This window comes from Polypterus senegalus, chromosome 13 (assembly GCF_016835505.1).
Source record: "Polypterus senegalus isolate Bchr_013 chromosome 13, ASM1683550v1, whole genome shotgun sequence".
Classification (NCBI taxonomy): domain Eukaryota; kingdom Metazoa; phylum Chordata; class Cladistia; order Polypteriformes; family Polypteridae; genus Polypterus; species Polypterus senegalus.
In genome coordinates this window covers 10,517,690-10,538,114 of record NC_053166.1, presented here as the reverse complement: position 1 = coordinate 10,538,114, position 20,425 = coordinate 10,517,690, and the positions used below count along the sequence as shown (strand labels likewise).

At 44.9% G+C, this 20,425-nt stretch overlaps 1 protein-coding gene across 1 annotated transcript in view; it reads right to left on the bottom strand.

Annotated features, from left to right (window-relative positions):
* LOC120542905 (A disintegrin and metalloproteinase with thrombospondin motifs 2-like) overlaps positions 1–20,425 on the bottom strand; it is a 544,393-nt gene that overhangs the window by 60,915 nt on the left and 463,053 nt on the right. Inside the window, exons 9-10 of the mRNA XM_039775628.1 lie at positions 15,173–15,305; positions 8,560–8,673 (exon numbers count right to left, since the gene is read on the bottom strand). Coding sequence (XP_039631562.1) covers positions 8,560–8,673; positions 15,173–15,305 — 247 coding nt within the window. The remainder of the gene's footprint in view (positions 1–8,559; positions 8,674–15,172; positions 15,306–20,425) is intronic.

Sequence of the window (20,425 nt, the reverse complement as noted above, 5' to 3'; positions counted from 1 at the left end):
AACAGTGGGGGCTCCAGTGGGGATTCAGGACACTCTGTTCAGGTTCATGTAGCAAAGAGAATGAGAATGAGAAGAGGGTCACCAGAGGACCCTTCAACGATGAAACACTTTGGCATAGCCAGCATCATCTGTACTATGGACGGATGGAGTGAAGTGCTGGTGCTGGGCAGAAGGTGAGGGCAGAGTGTGCAGTGGGCTTAGAGAGGTGAACATCGATGGCTGTTGCATCTTTGTGATGGGCTGATTAACCTACAGTGGGGTCTCTAGTGGGGATTCAGGACACTCTGTTCAGGTTCAAGTAGCAAAGAGTCTCAGAATGAGAATAGGGTCACCAGAGGACCCTTCAAAGATGAGACACTTGGCATTGTCAGCATCATCAGTACTGTGGATGAGTGAAGTGAAGTGGAGGTGCTGGGCAGAAGGTGAGGGCAGAGTGTGCAGTGGGCTTAGAGAGGTGAACATCGATGGCTGTTGCATCTTTGTGATGGGCTAATTAACCTACAGTGGGGGCTCCAGTGGGGATTCAGGACACTCTGTTCAGGTTTATGTAGCAAAGAGAATTAGAATGAGAAGAGGGTCACCAGAGGACCCTTCAACGATGAAACACTTTGGCATAGCCAGCATCATCTGTACTATGGACGGATGGAGTGAAGTGCTTGTGCTGGGCAGAAGGTGAGGGCAGAGTGTGCAGTGGGCTTAGAGAGGTGAACATCGATGGCTGTTGCATCTTTGTGATGGGCTGATTAACCTACAGTGGGGTCTCTAGTGGGGATTCAGGACACTCTGTTCAGGTTCATGTAGCAAAGAGTCTGAGAATGAGAAGAGGGTCACCAGAGGACCCTTCAACGATGAAACACTTTGGGGTAGTCAGCATCATCTGTACTATGGACAGGTGGAGTGAAGGTGATGGCTGAGTGTGCAGTCCTGGCACACCTGGGCATTGGCGTTTTCTTATTGCTCACCGCCTAGAAGGAACTGCTTCTGGTGGCCTTTGCATTCCAGACATTGTGGCTGACCGGCGGCAGTTCCCAAATTGCGAAATGTGCTGTGACTTCACGAGAAAATGCCGAGGGACAGATGCTGAATTAGTAGCCCTGTTTTAATATAATTTAATTTTTTCAGAAATCCGTTTGCTTCCACATTTCTAGTCAATACCTACACTTGTACGCTCGGGGATGTTTAACTTCTTCCTCAGTTAATGAATAAAGATTTTCAGTTTATGTGTTTGTGATCCTGGGCTGCTTCTCTCTTCATTTCCATTTTTTTTTTCATATTTATATCTGATATAAAAACTGAGAAAGTACAGTCCGTACTGTTTCACAGTTTTCACACTTGCAAATTTTACTAATGATAATTTTTTAAGATATGCCAACAATAAAGCCCAAATAACAAACTGTAATTTTTTTTCCCAGATTTATTACTGATCTGTTCATATTTTCAAATACTTAACATGCATTCAGGGCATTGAAGAAATGTATGTCGCCTATAAAGTGTGCACTTTCCTCTAAGCTGCTTTTCATTTGCTAGAAAAATAATGACAGCCAACATGTTAAAGACTCACCCACAAAAGAGAGCTTAAGAGTTACCCCTCCCGTCCAATCAAATGCCAGGGTAAACTGGGGCTGAGATGGATTCTGGGTAAAGGTAAATGACCCGCAATGGTTATAAGTTCTTCTACACACAGAGAGACTACAAAAAGTATTCCGAAGCCAATGAGTTTCTTACATTTGTTGACTAAGTTTATACATACGAGTACAGGTAAAATTCCGTTACAACGAAGTGCCAGGGACCTAAAAAATATTTCGTAGTAATTAAATTCTGTATTTGTCACTATAGTGCTTTCTTTAACTTGCATCCAGGTGTTTGCAATCATTTCAATGGCTTCTTTTGCGTTAATTTTAATCTCCTCCTGTCTACAAGCTATGCTGATGAGAATTTTTCTTGCCATTTCCTTGCGATAATACACTTATACGTGACCATCATCATCAAGTCCTTCCATGAGAACCCTAAATACAAAGAGGACTGTTTCATTTATGTTAGGAAGAAGGGGCTGGGTGGTCTCGTGGCCTCGGAACCCCTGCAGATTTTATTTTTTCTCTCCAGCCGTCTGGAGTTTTTTTTTTGTTTTTTCTGTCCTCCCTGACCATCGGACCTTACTCTTATTCTATGTTAATTAGTGTTGTCTTATTTTAATTCTTACTTTGTCTTTTATTTCTCTTTTCTTCATCATGTAAAGCTCTTTGAGCTCCATTATTTGTATGAAAATGTGCTATAGAAATAAATGCTGTTGTTTCAGGGTGCAAATGATACCCAGATCCAATGGCTGAAGCACTGCTGTGCAATTCGGCGGGAGGAACATTATCTAAATGAGGAAGCATGTTGTGGGCAGCACAGTTATCGATCACAAGCCGAATCATCTTTTTATCTTTACATATAAAAGGCAAAGCCCTCACTGGCTCCTCACTGACTCTCCCACTTTCTATATTGGTGTGAAGCTGACATTTCGCGTGCTCATTCCTTGCAGTGTACTTAAAAAGTCAGGTATGTTTCATGTCCTATTGCAACACCCAAGGGGGGAAAACGGGTGTACCCCCTAAACTGTATATATATAGATAGGAGAGACCCCTCCTTATTATCCAATAAACGTAAGAAGCCCGCATTTCCCATGCTCATCCTTTACACTGCACTTACAAACGTTAAGTAGGTTTACTTTTGCGCCGTGCCCCGTAGCGAACTTTTTCGAAAATAACATCTTCTTTTTGGCGGTTCTCACCATTATGTCGTAAAGAACTTTCGTAACTGACGTCTCCTTTTGGCGGTTTCATTCCTTATTTCCATTAACAGATGATTTATTTCACGGCAGAGATGCACAATGGCCGCCCCCCCCCGGTCCCCCTTCCTTTTTTCGCATGCCCGCTGTCCGCGCACCTACCACGTGGTTGGCTCCCTGCCTATATACTGTGGTCTATGGCCGGCCAATATCCCCAGGCCGCCAGATGGAGCTCTCCATGCAGCATGGAGGTGCCCCGGATACCAGCAGGGAATCCTGGACGATGGAGTTTTCCTTTACAGCCCTGCTGGATACCACAGGGACCAACAGAGGACGCTGCAGGGAGGCCCAGAGAGTCGTTTGTGCCCTATAACCCAGCAGTGCGTCTTAGACACAGCGACAGGGTAGATGACGTACTTCCGGGATGAAGAGGAGGACTTTTTATCTGACTATAAAAGACTGAGAAAGACACCAGAGCGTTGAGCTGAGCTGAGAGGAAGGGTGGCAACACGTCTGGGAGTGGTGGATTGTGTATTATTGCGGATTACTGTTTATTTAATGAGTATTGTGGAGAGGAGGGAGCTTTGTGCACTTTGTATTAATAAAAAGTCATTATTTTGGACTTTTATCTGGTGTCTGGCGAATAGTCTGAGGGTTCAATAGGACGATGGCGCCCTCTATCTGTCACAATACATTAACGACATCCCGCGCTCATGTGCCCCCTCACTCGCTTCCTGTGATGATGCGGGTTCACTGGATGCTCCCATCGTCCGTCCGGGAACCCTTGAACTCGTCACCGTCGGTAATGTCACCGATGAGCTCAGCAGTGAGGCACAACAAATAAAGCAAGGGGATGGTGCAAAATGTGCAAAAGTGCTTTTATTAAAAACAGCATACAAACCACAACAATGTCCAAATAAATAGTGCAGTGCATCCATAAGTCTTCAAATATCTTCAATAAATAATCCATTTAAACAGAAGTGAAGTGGAGGTTAAAAAACACCATAGAGAAAAAAACAATCCTTTTAAAACAACGAGGTTAAAACAAGGCTGGAAGCAATAATCCTTTAAAAACACAAAGCCCAGTGTCTTTTTACCTGGCGGCTCCCCTGCTTCTCCCATCAGGCTTTGCAACGGCAGAGTCGCCATACCTGCAGCTGACCTTCTTCTCCTACACAACTGATCTGGTGGCCTTCCGATCCCTGGCTCCGGTTCAGCTCACCTAGACCGAGACTTGGGCTCCCCAGAGACCAGGATGCTCACACTGTGGCTCCTCTTCCCAATCTCCGACTCCCACTGCCTGCCTTTGCTCTGGCAAGCCAAACTTCTCCCGGTCACTCCTGCTCCAAACAATCGCTCAGCAGGCCCTCAGGTGCCGGCCAAACACCTCACTCTGGCTCTCCTCTCCCAGCCGCTCGTATACGGAGCCAGCCTGCGCTCGCTCGCTCTCCTTCTTTCTCTCTACCGACTTTCTCCCTCCTGCTTCCTGGCTTCTTCTCTGCAACCTCCGTCTTTCTTTTTCCTTCCTAATTCTTCCCCTCCTAGCCGCCTTGTGCTTCTCTTTATAACGGGGACATGATTCATGTGTCATCAGCGGCTCCTGGGAACAATTACGGATGCGAATGACTACTCACTTGTGCACTTAAGTGAGACTCGCCAGCACTGCAAATCACCCCCGGAACCACTTCAGCCACAGACCACCACGCCCGCGGGTGCGGCTTTGATTATGTATTTAAAACTAGCCCTTTGACATGAGCTGTGGACCCGCTATACCACACTTTCTTACTTTCCTCCGCTGTTTGTCGTGCTCACTGCTCCCTTCTTCTTTACTCCACCGCTTCAAGCCCGTTATTGTTGGCCTTCCTTCATGTCTTCCTGCCTTTTCGTTCAGTTTCTTCAGACTCTTAACCCTCCGGGCAGGCCTCTCCATACTCTACTTTTGAAGGTCGGCACACCAATGATGTTACTACGAAACTTCCAACCACCAAAACTTTGTAACGGTGCCAGGCTTCAGATCACATCTCTGCACAAGAACCTCATTGAGGCGACTGTCTTGACTGGAACTGACTCAGGGGAGACCCTCTCATACCTGCTGACCTCCCATTCCAATTTCCAGTGAGGGTCTGCTTCGCTATGACAATAAATAAGTGACAGGGCCAGACTGTAGAAAAGGTCGCCATTGACTTGACACAAGATGGCTTCTCACACGGCCGACTGTACGTCGCACGCTGAAGAGTAAGCTCAGCACACAGCCTGGTCATTTTGCAGCGCGAGGGCAGAACTGCAAACGTCCGTCCTCTACAAAGAGATCCTTACATCCTAAAAATGTGCATTTCTCATACACCACATTTACACATCATAAATGAAACTCTTCACAATCATCAGATTCACTCTCAATACTAAAATAAGCCTACAACAATTACATTGGCAATCATGTTACATTATTTTTAAAATGTTTCCTTTTCTTTTTCATCACTTCTTTAACACACTACTTCTCTGCTGCAAAGCGCCCGTATTTTGCTTGTTCTTCTTCATATTGTGAGGTTTCTGAAGTCTTTTGTGACCCCAAACGGGACGACATGCCGAAGAGTGTCCCAAAGTGTGATTTCTGCGTATGTGGAAGATTGTTTGTCCGTTGCTGTGGTAACCACAGGCTCACAACGGTGCCGTGAAGCGGCACAGAAGCAAATCCTAAAAGATTGTGTGGTCGCGCTATAAGTCGCTATCTTGCACCTCAAAACACGAAGCTGAGTCTCAGTACTTTAGCAACACCATCTTTATTCAGCTTGAAACAGGAACAGCAAGGTTACTTATTGTAGACACAGCAGTCAGGCAGGCTTGTGGTCAGGTAATCCCGTTCCTTGCATCACCCATCGAGATCTTTTCTGTTTGCTTCGACGGTGAGCCGCTACAGCCCTGTGATCCTGTTGTTGCCCTGACAACGGATAAACAGTCTTCCACAGACGCGGTGATCGCACTTCGGGACGCTCTTCGGCGTGTCGTCCCGCTGTGGGAGGTCCCAAGAGAGTTTAGAAATCTCACAACGGTGACTTTGCTTTTTCTTGAATGAGAGGCACACTAATAGGAATGTTTCTTGAATGAGCATCACTGAACCACATAAAAACGGCTTTTTCGACGTCTTCAAATGCAGCAGTTCACCTACGTTTGCATCCCGAGATTTGTCTTTTTTTTTTGTGTGTCGATGGCAAAATTCCGAATTCAACGGCAACGTCTTTTTTTTTTTTGTCGTAATCAAAAGCCGCAAAAATTTCAAGTTTTAATTTTTTTCCTAATGTGAACTGTTGTGGGCGGCACAGTGGCACAGTGGGTAGAGCTGCTGCCTCGTAGTAAGGAGACCTGGGTTCGCTTCCCGGGTCCTCCCTACGTGGAGCTTGCATGTTCTCCTGCATGGGTTTCCTCCCACAGTCCAAAGACAGGCAGGTTAGGTACATTTGCGATCCTCAATTGTGCTTGGTGTGTGTGTGTGCCCTGCGGTGGGCTGGCACCCTGCCCGGAGTTTGTTTCTTGCCCTGTGCTGGCTGGGATTGGCTCCAGCAGACCCCCGTGACCCTGTGTTAGGATATAGCGGGTTGGATAATGAATGACTGACTGAACTGTTGTCATTTTTGTGTGTCTGCCATTTCTATAGGAGGGTGACAATGAGTTAAATTCCAATGGATGTTTTTCAAATGTTGACAAGCAATAAGCAAAAGGTATCACTAAAAACCACAGAAAACAAACACAGCAAAAAACAAAAACAGTATGAGAAAAGTTTGAAGAAAGAGAGAAATGTACAATGTTTGTGTTTGGGGATCGTTGTGCACAACTGGGCTGCGACCACAGAACAAACTGCTCTGTGGATGATTCACTCAGGCATCTCAAGGTCTTTTAGGCACTTCGTTGTAATGAAAGTATCTGCTGAAAATGGAAATGATGAGGTTATTAGAAATAAACTTGACACGTTAGGATTAAAAGTCAAGGCAAAGTTAAAGAATTTAGGGGTAACTACTGACCTATCGGACCTGAATTTTAAATAACATATTAATCAGATCACTAGGACAGCATTTTTTCACTTAAGAAATATAACAAAAGTTAGACCTCTTATAACATTGAAAGATGCTGAGAAATGAGTTCACACTTTTGTTTTCAGTCGACTAGATTACTGTAACGCAGTCCTGTCAGGACCACCTAACAAAGACATCAATCGATTGCAATGAGTGCAGAATGCAGCTGCCAGAATCTTAACTAGGAAAAGAAAATCCGAGCACATCACGCCAGTCTTAGCGTCACTACACTGGTTACCTGTGTCATTTAGAATTGACTTTAAAATACAGCTGATGGTTTACAAAGCCTTCAATAATCTCACGCTGTCCTATATTTTGGAATGTCTTTCAACTTACACTCCAAATCGTAACCTTAGATCTTCAAATGAGGGATGCACCTGAGCCAGATTTCAAGCGTCATAGCACAGGGTCTGAACACAACATGATATTTCAGTTTTTATTTTTAAAACATTTGCTAAAAAACGTAAAATCCTGTTTTCACTTTGTCATTCTGGGGTATTGAGTGTTGTTTGATGAGGCAAAAAATGAATTGGTTTCAACACAAGGCTGATACATCACAAAATGTGTGAAAAGTGACGGGGTCCGAGCTTTTTCTGAAGGTGTCGTACCTGGAGTACGTTACCCAGCAGTGTGTTCTTCAGGGAGCAAGTGCCAATCGAAGTCCATTTAGAGCCCTAGGCAGAGTAGATGAATGTTGTCTACAGTGGGCACTAGGCATTATTAGACTTCAATAACCTGTTGGACCCTCGGCGTACCCCTTCAGTAGTACAAACAGCGCCCCTCTGCGTGTATACCATGGACTTTAAGGTGTACGGTGTAAAGTGACCAGTGGTGTGCACTTTTACTTTCTTAAATGGTGCCCTGCGGGTAATAGTGCCCACTCGTTATCATCAGTGACCACTGGGTTCCCATCTCCTTACATGACACCACTGGTTCCCCATTGGTGTCCCCTTGATGACAGTGCCCAAGGTGCCCCCCCTATGTCTCCTAATGGATTGACCAGCCCACTCATTATTATCAGAGATGGATGACGACTGCATCCCCATTGGTGTCCACTCAACTTTCATTACTGGTGCCCCTTAGATGATGGTGCCCAAGGCGACCCCCTATGTCTCCTAATAAACTGACCATCTCTGTCAGGGACCCCCAAGTTTTCATCTCATAATATTGTGTAATGGAGTTGAGTTGACAACCTTTGTTGAGCTGTATGGCCTGTTCCTGTGAAAAATTCTTCACAAAATAAAGTTAGCAGTTATGGCACCCCAGAAATGTCCTTTGCTGTAATGTGTTTATTATGGGATGTGCCATATTTAAAATGTGACGTTTCCTCTTTTGTTTTTGTAAATTGACCTAACTACAATGTGTGGGATTCTGGTTGTTATTTGCAGTGAAGAGAAGATTCTCTAGATGTGGTTGGCAGAGGTGGTCCTCAGTGATAAAATACCAGGCCTTGGGCTTATTTTGATGGCTGCTCTGTCACTACACCCACATATTTATGAGTCACCTTACAACCCCTTCCTTAACGTGCTGTATTTTAGGGTCCTCAGCCATCGCTGTTCACCCCTCTATGCCCTAAACCTGCTCTCTGTCGAGCTGTATGGCCCGTTTACAAAATAAACTGAGCAGTTCCAGGGCCCCTGAAATATCTTAGTCCTTCTGATGAATAAAGTCAGTGCAGTGACGTGTGTGGAGAATAACATGGAGCCTTTGAGAATGTGAACTGACCTTCCCAGGAGCACAGAGGGTCCCATCTAATGGAGGGCCCTTCTTGGTCTTGCAGAAGTAAGGATTATCCAGGTGGCTGCACCAAAGCTGCTTGCAAGGATCAAACGTGCGAAACTGGAAGAGAAAAAGAGAAAAAATGTAGTTGTGAGCGTCAGTAGGTTTTGCCCCTAGGAAGCAAGTTACCCAAACTATTCTGTAACATTTCAGTAATTATTTACCACTCTGATCTTTCTGATCATAAAACAGGTCATTATAATAGCAAGTGACGAGAAGGATTGCAGAATCATGGTATTTGAGGGTCCCTCTAGAGCGCCTCTTTATCTTGAACGATTTGGCTCAAAGACTAATCAGCACATCGTCATCTCATAACAGGCTGAAGTTTCGACTTTGGGATTTTTCTGTCCAGCCATTTTAGCTCTTAGACCGTTCCACAAGAAACTGTCATACAGATAGACAGACAGACACACACCCATCATCGACATATCGATGTGTTTGGTATCAGGGAACCCTAAAACGTCGAGATCTGTCGAAAACCGCAGATGGAAATTTTTGACGAATCAAAAGCTTTTCGCGTCTCCCTCACAGACAATTGGTTATGGTGGGGGAGGGTGCAAAGCAAAAATTGTTATAATTTCACTGGTGGGCTTCTCCTCCCCTCATGGCGCTGAGCTGGAAGTGATTTGATACCTCAGGGGCCTGCTCTGCTCTCTTTTCACTAAATGCCCCACTGCAAGTCTTCTACTTGGAGGGGATGTCAAATTTGACGATTGAATTGCTTGTGGCGTCACCGGAGAGTGTCACATGGCACGACTTGAAATTCCAGGGGATGTCAAATTTGAAGACTCTGTAGTGACTTCCAGCACAATTATATCGAGCATCGCAAGCTCACCCCTTTTTCTGACAACCAATAATGTGCTGCCTTATTGAGCTGGCGTCCATGTGAGGACTTCAAATCGTAACCTTAGATCTTCAAATGAGGGTCGGCTGAGAATTCCAAGAGCTAAACTTAAAAGAAGTGGTGAGGCGGACGGCCTTCTGCTGTTAGGCACCTCAAATCTGGAATAGCTGACCGATAGAAATTCACCAGGCTCATACGGTGGAGCACTTTAAAAAAACTGCTTAAAACACATTACTGTAACATGGCTTTCTCACAGCTTCATTTTAGTTTAATCCTCATGCTCTGTATATTCAATTAATTATCATTATCATTCATGGTGGCTCCATAATCTGTACTAACCCCGTGCTGTTCTTTTTCCGGTTTTCTGTGGTGGCGACCTGCAGTTTCTGCTCTTGTTTCTATTATTCTTTGTGCTGTGGTACGGAAAACACCCGACATAAATAGACGAGCCGTACTTCTGTATGTCACTCGTGTCAAACCACCGTGTTCCTTATTCCTCGTAGCCGCATTATATGCGTTAAGCGTCCAAGTGAGCGCCTATGGGTTGTCAGCTTTCATGTGCACACAGACCCCCACGACTTAAGACAACATCAAGCTTGAGGGGAGTCACAGCTTACATCAAACTATGTGAATGGCCATCACAGGAGCACAGCGCAACTATCCTGCAACTTGACTAGGATTACGTAAATGAAGTCTGCGAATGAAAATCACTGGAAGAGTCGCGTCCTGGAATGTGGCCTTTAGGGATCAAACGTGTGGACAGGACGGCTGGATGCCTTAAAAAACTGCCAGAAAAGCTCATTGTCTCTGCTTAAAGCAAGAGGTCTTGCCAATGAACTAAAATTCAGACAGTGACTGGACTGGATAACAGATAGCAGCAATGACTTCATGCTTGCATATTGCACAGATGGGACTTGTCTCTAGCAATGGTGACGTCATGACAGCCAACATTCAAAATGGAGGATCAACGACATCCACAACATGTGACATATTTACAACTATAATACAGAAAGATATGAGCTAGGAAGATATCTAAATCCAGGATCTGCTGCATGACAGCATTCACTCTCCTATGATGGGGGCCTGGGGACAGAAATCTTAAGGTCACAGTTTTTATTGAGTATTTGCAGTGGTACCTTTGTGACAGCTAAATCTTAGGTTTTCTCTTCATTTTAGCTTTAATTTTATTTTGAACAGACCCAGAAGGAGGGGTCCGGAGAGAAAGCCAGGTGAGAGGAAGGGCTAAGGGGTGCAACCTATCACCAGAAATGGTAAAATCACTATCTAAAATCTAATTTACCTCCCTGGTGTTATCCCCAAGTGTGACCGAGACTTGCAATTCCATGCATTCGCGGTTAACCATGAGTCTCGGGGTGACGTGTAACAATCTACTTTTTTGTATCATATTATAGTTGTAAATACACACGTGTGTGTGGCTCCATCTTAAACAGATGGCTCCAATGACCTAATGCTCGCATAATGTGCAGATGGGACTTGTCACTAGTAATGGTGATGTCATGGCAGCCAACATTCAAAATGGAGGAGCAACATCCACAACATGTGACATATTTACAGCTATAATACAGAAAGATATGAGCTAGGAAGATATCTAAATCCAGGATTTGCTGCATGACAGCATTCACTATGCAGTGGTCCTATAATGGGGGGCCTAAGGACAGAAATCTAAGGTCACAGTTTTTGTTGAGTATTTGCAGTGGTACCTTTGTGACAGCTAAATCTTAGATCTTCTCTTGATTTTAGCTTTATTTTTAACAGATCCAGAAGAAGGGGTCCGGAGAGAAAGCCAGGTGAGAGGAAGGGCTAAGGGGAGACACCTATCACTAGAAATGGTAAAATCGTTGGCTTTTCTTATTTACCTCTCTGGCATTAACCCCAAGTGTGACGGAGACACAGAATTCTATGCAGCTACGGTTAACCATGAGTCAGACTCGGGGTGACGTGTGTTGATCTGCTTTTTGTATCGTGTTATAGTTGTACATATGTCACATGTATGTGGCTCCCTCTTAAACAGATGGCTGAAATGATATCATACTTGCATACTGTGCAGATGGGACTTGTCTCTAGTAACAGTGACATCGTAGCGGCCAAGATATCGAGAAGAAATGACATCAACTGCCTGAATAACGCTCAGGACAGTATTCTGCTGCCATCTAGTGGATGAAATAATAGAGTGCTACAAAAAACCATGACTACTTTTATGGATTTTATCACTCCAAGGTAACTTGTCAATATTCATCAGTAGGGCAGAGCCTCCAACTAAAGCCACAATGAGAAATGAAAAGCTGTAAAGACGGTTTTAGAACCAACTGAAGCTGAAGCATTTCTTGAATTGAGAGTTAGTGACAACATGAATTGTTGACACAGAAAGTGAAACTGATGCATGATATGACACTTGTAAAAGATGAGACTGACAAAGATAAAATAATTTGGGTAGCACCTTGGTGACCCTTCATAACTGAATGTAAAAAGCCACACAACAATTGAGTCGATGTCTTCTCAGACGCGAGTTCATTAACAAACTGGAAACAAGATGGCCGGTTCCCAGGTTAAGTAGTCATGTGGCAGGAAAGGGACAGGGACAAGTCCAGGTGGACAAGACGACAGAAGTGGCGGTCAAACTTCCATTCTGCGAGGGGCCAAGGAGGGAAGGCATTAGATCACAGCGTCAACCCCTGGTCCGGCGGCTAACTACCATCATCAAAGCCCTGAAGCTGTCACACATTTTCATGCAAGTGACACACTGTACGAGCAAACCGCCGGGATATGCCTGGCGAGTTTGGCTGCTTGAAGCTTCAGCATTGTGCGACAGCAGCCGAGTGACAAAAAGGCAAAATAATTACAATCTAGCGCAAGTAACAGAAACAAATGTAAGACAAGTTCACCAAGTAACACTCTTCTATTGTCCCGATTTGTAACAAAGGGCTGTGCCTCAATGTATATCAGAAAGCACATGTAATAAATTTGCATCAGTACGGCAGTGGTCACTTAACATGTGTTTTCTAATGTGTATATGTTGACATTTCGGTATTTACTGTACATAGTTTTGTCACACAAGTGTGTCGGAGGACCTCCTCACAGGCTTAGCTGAGGCATGGAGTAACCCGCCGAGACAACAGGGGGCGCCACTGCTAAAGCTGTCATCTGCTTCTTTCCCCATAGTGCAGAGAAGCTGTCTGGTGACGACATTTGACTCCGCTCCCTTACGATCCAGCCTGCCATTAAACTCCGGGGCGTTCTGGCAGAAGGCATCATTACTGACTTGAGTGACCCACTGGACGGACTGCAAACCTGTGACTCTACCATTGCTGAACTCCCACATTCGGGACTTATTCTTTGTTTGTCTGTGGACAATAAAAGGGAGGACTCGTTTGGCGCCCCCAAATTTCCCTAGCTGTCTGGGGATCTGTCATTCCCACACAGGACAACATTTTGTTACATGTAATAATCATTTTTCTTGTTGAAAAGAATTCAATGTTTTTGGTTTGTTTTTTCCAGGGTGTCGCAAATGTGAGCCTGGGAGGCAGTAAATGGGCTTAACTAACTATAATTATACTCCGGACCATGGGGTGATGATGCACACTAACGCTTTCTCACGTTCATCCTCTGCAGACCCCCCAGAATGAAATCCCACCTGATCTCACTTCTGGTTCCAATCCTGACCTCACATCCAGTACCTGTCCTGACATCTCTTGCAGTTCCAACTCTCCAAACACACCCCTTCCTGCAAACCCGCTTTAAAACCGCCATATTGCCTCCTACTCGCCTGCTGAAGGCCTGTGTGCTGGAACTGGGAGTCCTCTACAGCACATCTTCAACCTGAGCCTGGAAAAGCGGAGAGTCCCGAGGCTTTGGAAAACATCTTGTAACACCCCAGTCCCAAAGGTATCACGTCCTAGTGAGCTGAATGACTTCTGGCCTGTTGCTCTGACGTCACATGTGATGAAGACCATGGAGCGGCTGCTGCTTCACCACCTGAGGCCACAGGTCCGCCACACCCTTGACCCTCTTTAGTTCACATACCAGGAGAAGGTGAGAGCGGAGGATACCATCATCTATATGCTACACCGATCCCTCTCCCACTTGGACAGAGGCAGTGGTGCTGTAAGAATTATGTTTCTGGACTTCTCTAGCACCTTCAACACCATCCAACCTCTGCTCCTTAGGGACAAGCTGACAGAGATGGGAGTAGATTCACACCTGGTGACATGGATCGTGGACTATCTTACAGACAGACCTCAGTATGTGCGTCTCAGGAACTGCAGGTCTGACATTGTGTTCAGCAACACAGGAGCACCGCAGCGGACTGGACTTTCTCCGGTCCTGTTCTGCCAACATACATCGGACTTCCACTACACCTCGGAGTCCTGCCACCTGAAAAAGTTCACTGACGACACTGCTATGGTGGGATGCATCAGGAGTGGGCAGGAAGACGAGTATAGGAACCTAATCAAGGACTTTGTTAAATGGTGCGACTCAAACCACCTACACCTGAACACCAGCAAAACTAAGGAGCTGGTGGTGGATTTTAGGAGGCCCAGGCCCCTCATGGACCCCGTGATCATCAGAGGTGACTGTGCAGAGGGTACAGACCTATAAATACCTGGGAGTGCAGCTGGATGATAAACTGGACTGGACTGCCAATACTGATGATCTGTGTAAGAAAGGACAGAGCCGACTATACTTCTGGCTGGCTGGCGTCCTTCAACATCTGCAATAAGATGCTGCAAATGTTCTACAAGTCGGTTGTGGCGAGTGCCCTCTTCTACACGGTGATGTGCTGGGGAGGCAGCATAAAGAAGAAGGACGCCTCATGCCTGGACAAACTGGTGAGGAAGGCAGGCTCTACTGTAGGCACGGAGCTGGACAGTTTGACATCCGTGGCAGAGCGATGGGCGCTGAGCAGACTCCTGTCAATCATGGAGAATCCACTGAACAGGATCATCTCCAGACAGAGGAGCAGCTTCAGTGACAGACTGAGGAGACCCCACACTATGAGACTCTTCTATTCTACCCGGGGGGGTTAACGTTAATATTATATAAAGTTATTGTCTGTTATACCTTCATTGTTATCACTCTTTAATTTAATATTGTTCTTATCAGTATGCTGCTGCTGGAGTATGTGAATTTACTGTTATGATTAATAAAGTATCTATCTATCTATCTATCTATCTATCTATCTATTATATAGTGCCTTTCACATCTATCTATCTATCTATCTATCTATCTATCTATCTATCTATCTATCTATCTATCTATCTATTATATAGTGCCTTTCACACATCTATCTATCTATCTATCTATCATATAGTGCCTTTCACATCTATCTATCTATCTATCTATCTATCTACTCTTCAGTTCTGTTTTGGACCCAGTCTATTAATTTTTCAACCTTCATCTTGTTTTTATGGGATTCTTTCCAAAAGGGGCTAAACACCAAGGAGATAACGAAGACCAAGAGATACTCTGTCATTTTTATGTTCCTTTTTTTTACAGGTCACTGTGTTCGTGTTTTCTGCATTTTTTTTAAGATATTTCTTGGTCAGTTTTGGGTTTATTGCATTCTTTGGCAGAGTTGGACGTGTTCATGGAGCAAAGGTAGAAGGTATGGAAAAGTGTAAGCAGAAACAGTTTTATTAGAAGAAAATTAGACAGCCCGACGTAAATACAATCAGAAATAAAACTGGCGTCACTTACTGCGGTGCACATCATGTAGCCAATCCCAAAGTCGAAGCGGCACTGCTCATTCATGGAGTAATGGATGCCTGGAAGCTGGGGCAGCGTGGGCCAGTCATGGTGGAAAGGATCATCACGGAGGCAATCGTAGGAGCTGCAGAAACGATAAGGCATGACACATTAGAACATCTCTACATTTGTACTTCTTCTGACAAACTTTAAAAACCTAAAAAGAAGTGAAGAAGCAAATAATGTTACTTCACCTGGGGAGTACTGCATGAATATGGTAAGAAATGGGAAGAATTGGAATGTTTGTTTCATTAAGTTATTTAGTTTGTACACTAATAATAAGAATTCTTTACATTTTGTCGCTGCGCAAAGTGCTTCAATGAGTGGGGAGCCACACCAACTACCACTGAGGTGTCACACCCACCTGGATGATACGATGGCAGCCATTTTTGTGCTGTTACACTCACCACACATTAGCTGTTGGGTGGTGAAGCGGTGAGAGCGAGCCAATTAGAGGGCCAGAATGACTAGGCCAGACATTATGATACACCTTACTCTTTACAAAGGATACTCAAGGATGTTTGTGACCACGAGGGAGGCTCCCCAGTGATCTTTTTGGCGTCGTGCATTCTTTGTATAGCCGGAATGAAAAATTTGGCCAATCCAATCCCTTTGCAACCAAAACTGGTCCTTACTTATTATGCAAGTCTCCTGTAAAAAAAATGTTCTTGCTATTTAAATTTGTTAAGTAAGTGAATATTTTCTTTCTCTTTAATTCATGATTGAGACCTTTGACATTCCAGCTCACAAAGTTCTCAGTTTGGTCATAAAAAACACTGCTTCTGAAGTTTTTTTTTTTGACATGTTGTAGTCATATGTTAAGTTTGTACATTTTTAGATATGATAACTTTGAACTAGATTTTACATTATTGGCAGGTGCTATGGCTATGGAGCCTATTGTTGTGTTGGCATAAATGGGTAATGGGGTAAAAAGGATAAATATGAAATGGCAAAGCTCTCTTTCTCTCTGAACCAATGCCCCCCTCCCAACCCAGTGCTTGGCACTTCTATTCATATTCACTGTGAAAAAACTTTGGGCGAATGTTGCCAGTCAACACCACTTGGGATAAACTGGCATTCCATCCAGAGATGAGATCTGCTTTGATAGACGCTGACTCACGGTGCCAGCTGGACAAAGACATTATGACTACGTTGACTTCAGAACACATTAGAACGTTCTAGACGACAACAGGCCATTCAGCCCAACAAAGCTCACCAGTTCTTTCCACTTATTTCTTCTAAAATAATATCAAGTTGAGTTTTGAAAGTCCCTAATGTCTTACTGTCCACCACACTACTTGGTCACTTATTCCAAGTGTCTATCGTTCTTTGTGTAAAGAAAAACTTCCTAATGTTTGTGCGAAATTTACCCTTAATAAGTTTCCAACTGTGTTCCCGTGTTTTTGATGAACCCATTTTGAAGTCACCGTCTCGATCCAGTGGTCTAATTCACTTCATCATTTTAAACCCTTCAGTCAGGTCTCCTCTTCATCACTGTAAAGGCTCAGCTCTTTTAATCTTTCCTCCTAACTCATCCCCTGAATCAGCCTAGTCGCTCTTCTCTAGACCTTCTCTAGTGCTGCTCTGTCTTTATGGAGACCAAACCTGCACCCACGACTCCAGATGAGGCCTCACCAGTGTGTTATAAAGCTGAGCAGAACCTCCTGTGACTTGTACTCCACAGATCAAGGCGCTATATAACCTGACATTCTGTTAGCCTTCTTAATGGCTTCTGAACACTGTCTGGAAGTCGATAGCTTAGAGTCCACTACGACTCCTAAATCTTCTCATAAGGTGGACTCCCGATTTTTCGACTGCCCATTGTGTATTCAAACCTTACATTTTTACTTCCTATGTGTAATACTTTACATTTACTGACATTAAATTTTATTGTCCACAAATCTGCTATCCAAGTCCTTCTGTAATGATATAACGGATTCCAAATTATCTGCCAATCCACCTATCTTGGTATCATCTGCAAACTTAACCAGCTTGTTACTTATATTCCTTTGTTAAGATTCAGTCATCGAGATGCAGAAAGGGACCCAAAGTTTAAATCCAAGAAGGTCTGAGGGCTGCACTGGGAGACGACAATACATCAGGTCAGACATCTGGACAGGAGGTGTCATAAGGCTCCTCGGCAGCCACACAATCTCACCTCCTGTCTGGGTTTGTTCTCATTGTCTGTTGTTGGTCTTGTCCTGCTGTCACTAGTCTGTGTGAGACTCGCAATAAGGAGAATCTCATTGTGGTGTAGTCAAGTCAAGTTGGGGAGCCTGCACTGGTACAATGCGTTGCTGCACCCACTACACGACGAAACAACTTGGGATCCTGGTTTGCAACCCCCCAGGCAGACACGCGGTCCAGTCCCACCCTCCGGAAATGTCCCTCCATCTGCCGCTGCCAGGTGTTACGTGGGCGACCCCTTGGCCTGGTCCAGCCACTTGGGTCCCCAACAATGAGGATCTTACGAGCCGGATCACCCTCAGGTAATGGCGCCACATGGCCGTAGTGCCGTAACTGACGCTCCCTCGCAATGCAGGTCATGTGCCTCATTCGGGACTCCATGAGCAACGCAAAGTCAAACCAGTGGTACCCAAGGATTGTCCGGAGAGCCACAGTACTAAAGGAGTCCAGTCTTCATCTCAGGTCACAGGATAGCGTCCATGTCTCACAAACATATAGCAAGACAGGAAGCGCCAGGAGTCTAAAGACTTGGTCCTTTGTCCTTTTGCAGACATCGGGAGCGCCACACACCCCTTTCCAGCGACCTCATGACCTCCCAAGTTCTCCCAATCCATCTACTGACTTCACAGGAAGAGTCACGAGAGACATGAATGTCACTGCTGAGGTAAGTAAACCTCTCGACGAGGTCGACACTCTCTCTGCAGACAAACACACTGCTGATGACCGTTCCCAAGATGTCATTAAATGCCTGGCTGTTGGTTTTTATCCAGGACCCTCACCAGCCAGACACTCAGACCCCTCACTCAGTCTCTCGAGTGCCCCGATCAGAGCCTCCATTGACTCCGCAAAGATCACAGCATCGCCAGCAAAGTCAAGATCCGTGAATCTTTCTTCACCAACAGATGCCCCCCGGCTGCTGGACCCCATGACCCTGCCCAACACCCAGTCCATGTGATCATTGAACAGAGTAGGAGCAGAACACACCGCTGACGAACCCCAGAATCAACTGGGAAAAACAGAGAAGGTTCGCGGGATCCCCTCGAGGTTGCTGGATATCATGGCTGGCCTGTACACTGGTATTGTGCTGTAGACGCCCAGCATTTGACCAGAACATGAACTGGAACTGAAATTCCTTTTGTGAAAAGCATCACATAGAAACAGAAACACATAATACACAATTTAAGAATAAGAATAACGCCTTTCATATCCTTCCGCTATTGAATAATCCAGTTCAGGCTTGCAGACTTTATACTGGCAGCTTCGGGTTTTCGGAGGGAATTTTTTTCATTAGTTAGTTTCAGACATTGGAGCTCATAGGACTGAAGATCTTATGTAACGTTTGTTGGAGAGAAGAAAGTTAGAGAACAAAGGCTCTCACAGCCAGTTGTTAAAACGTTAAACGTTCAAATTGCAAAGCACTTCCTTTGCAACTTAATAATTACGTAATAAATAGCCTGCAAAGCCTCGGGGCGTGCGCTGTGTGAGGGGCATAAAGAGCTAAAGTGAGGACGCAGCTGATTCAGTGAAGGGGCTCTTCTCTTCTTTTTATTATTTCAACTTCACCTGTTTGTTGTCTGGTACAAATCTTCCTTTTGTCCAAATGACTTGAAATTCTGCACACTTCTGATGACAATATATGAATCAATAATCAGTTTCACTAATTGATCAATTAACCAACCAACCATTGTCTAACCCGCTGAATCCGAATAGGGTCACGGGGGTCTGCTGGAGCCAATCCCAGCCAACACAGGGCACAAGGCAGGAACCAATCCTGGGCAGGGCGCCAACCCACCGCAGGACACACACAAACACACCCACACACCAAGCACACACACGGGCCAATTTAGGATCACCAATCCACCTAACCTGCATGTTTTTGGAATGTGGGAGGAAACCGGAGCGCCCGGAGGAAACCCACAGAACACGGGAGAACATGCAAACTCCATAGCGAGGACCGGGAAGCAAACCCGGGTCTCCTAACTGCGAGGCAGCAGCGCTACCACTGCGTCACCGTGTCGCCCATTGATCAATTAATCCATTTTAATTAACAAATGAAATTTTCATATGAAGAACAGTTCAAGATTTCTAGTAACAGATAGAAATATTAAAAGAAGTGTTAAAATATTGATTAAAAAATTATACTAAAACAAACCCAAAATTAAAAAGTTGAAAATAATATATTTTGGCGGGCAGCCGGGTTGGGTCCCATGCCTGGCCGGGACAACCCCTGCTGTATATGTTCCAGGGGAGCAACCGTGGGCAACTCAATACTTGCCCTGGGACACTTGGTGGCAGCCTCCCTGCCCGGTGGTGATGCCTCAACCTCCCGCAGGGCATCATGGGAGATGATGGAGTCCTCAGCAGACCAGTTGGGAGTTGGGGTGGCCGTCAGGGGTTGCTGCATGGATTCCACAGCCCAGCTGAACACCTGTTGAGCCCCACCTGGAAGTGCAATTGGAACCGGGTGGTCAAGCACCTGGAACACTTCTGGGTGGGCTATAAAAAGGGGCCAGCTGCCACCGCTCAGTGGCCAGAGTCGGGAGGTGGAGGACAAAGCTTGCTGAGGAGGAGTGGTGGAGGAAGAGAAAGTGCTTAGTGCTTGGTGTACTTGTGGACTGTGTTGTGGCTGGAGGGACTACGGGGAAGACGTGCCCTCCAGCTGAAGAAAAATAAATACTTGTTTAATTTAACCCGTGCCTCAATGTCAATGTATTTATATAGCACATTTAAAACGACATAGGAATGCTGTGGCCAAAGTGCTTTACAATAATAGAATAAAAGAAAAACATACACTTAACATGAATAACATAAATAGAAATGAAATAAATGAACATAAATAAAATAAATAATAAATAGAAGTAATGTTATATAATCACAATGTGTAAACCATCGGTATTACTGAAGGTCACAGAATGCCAGTGAATAGAAATGAGTCTTTAATCTCGTTTTGAATTGCAGACGACTCCTTTATGTGACGAGGTGAAGAGATTCACAGGCGAGGAGCAGCAGCAGCACAAG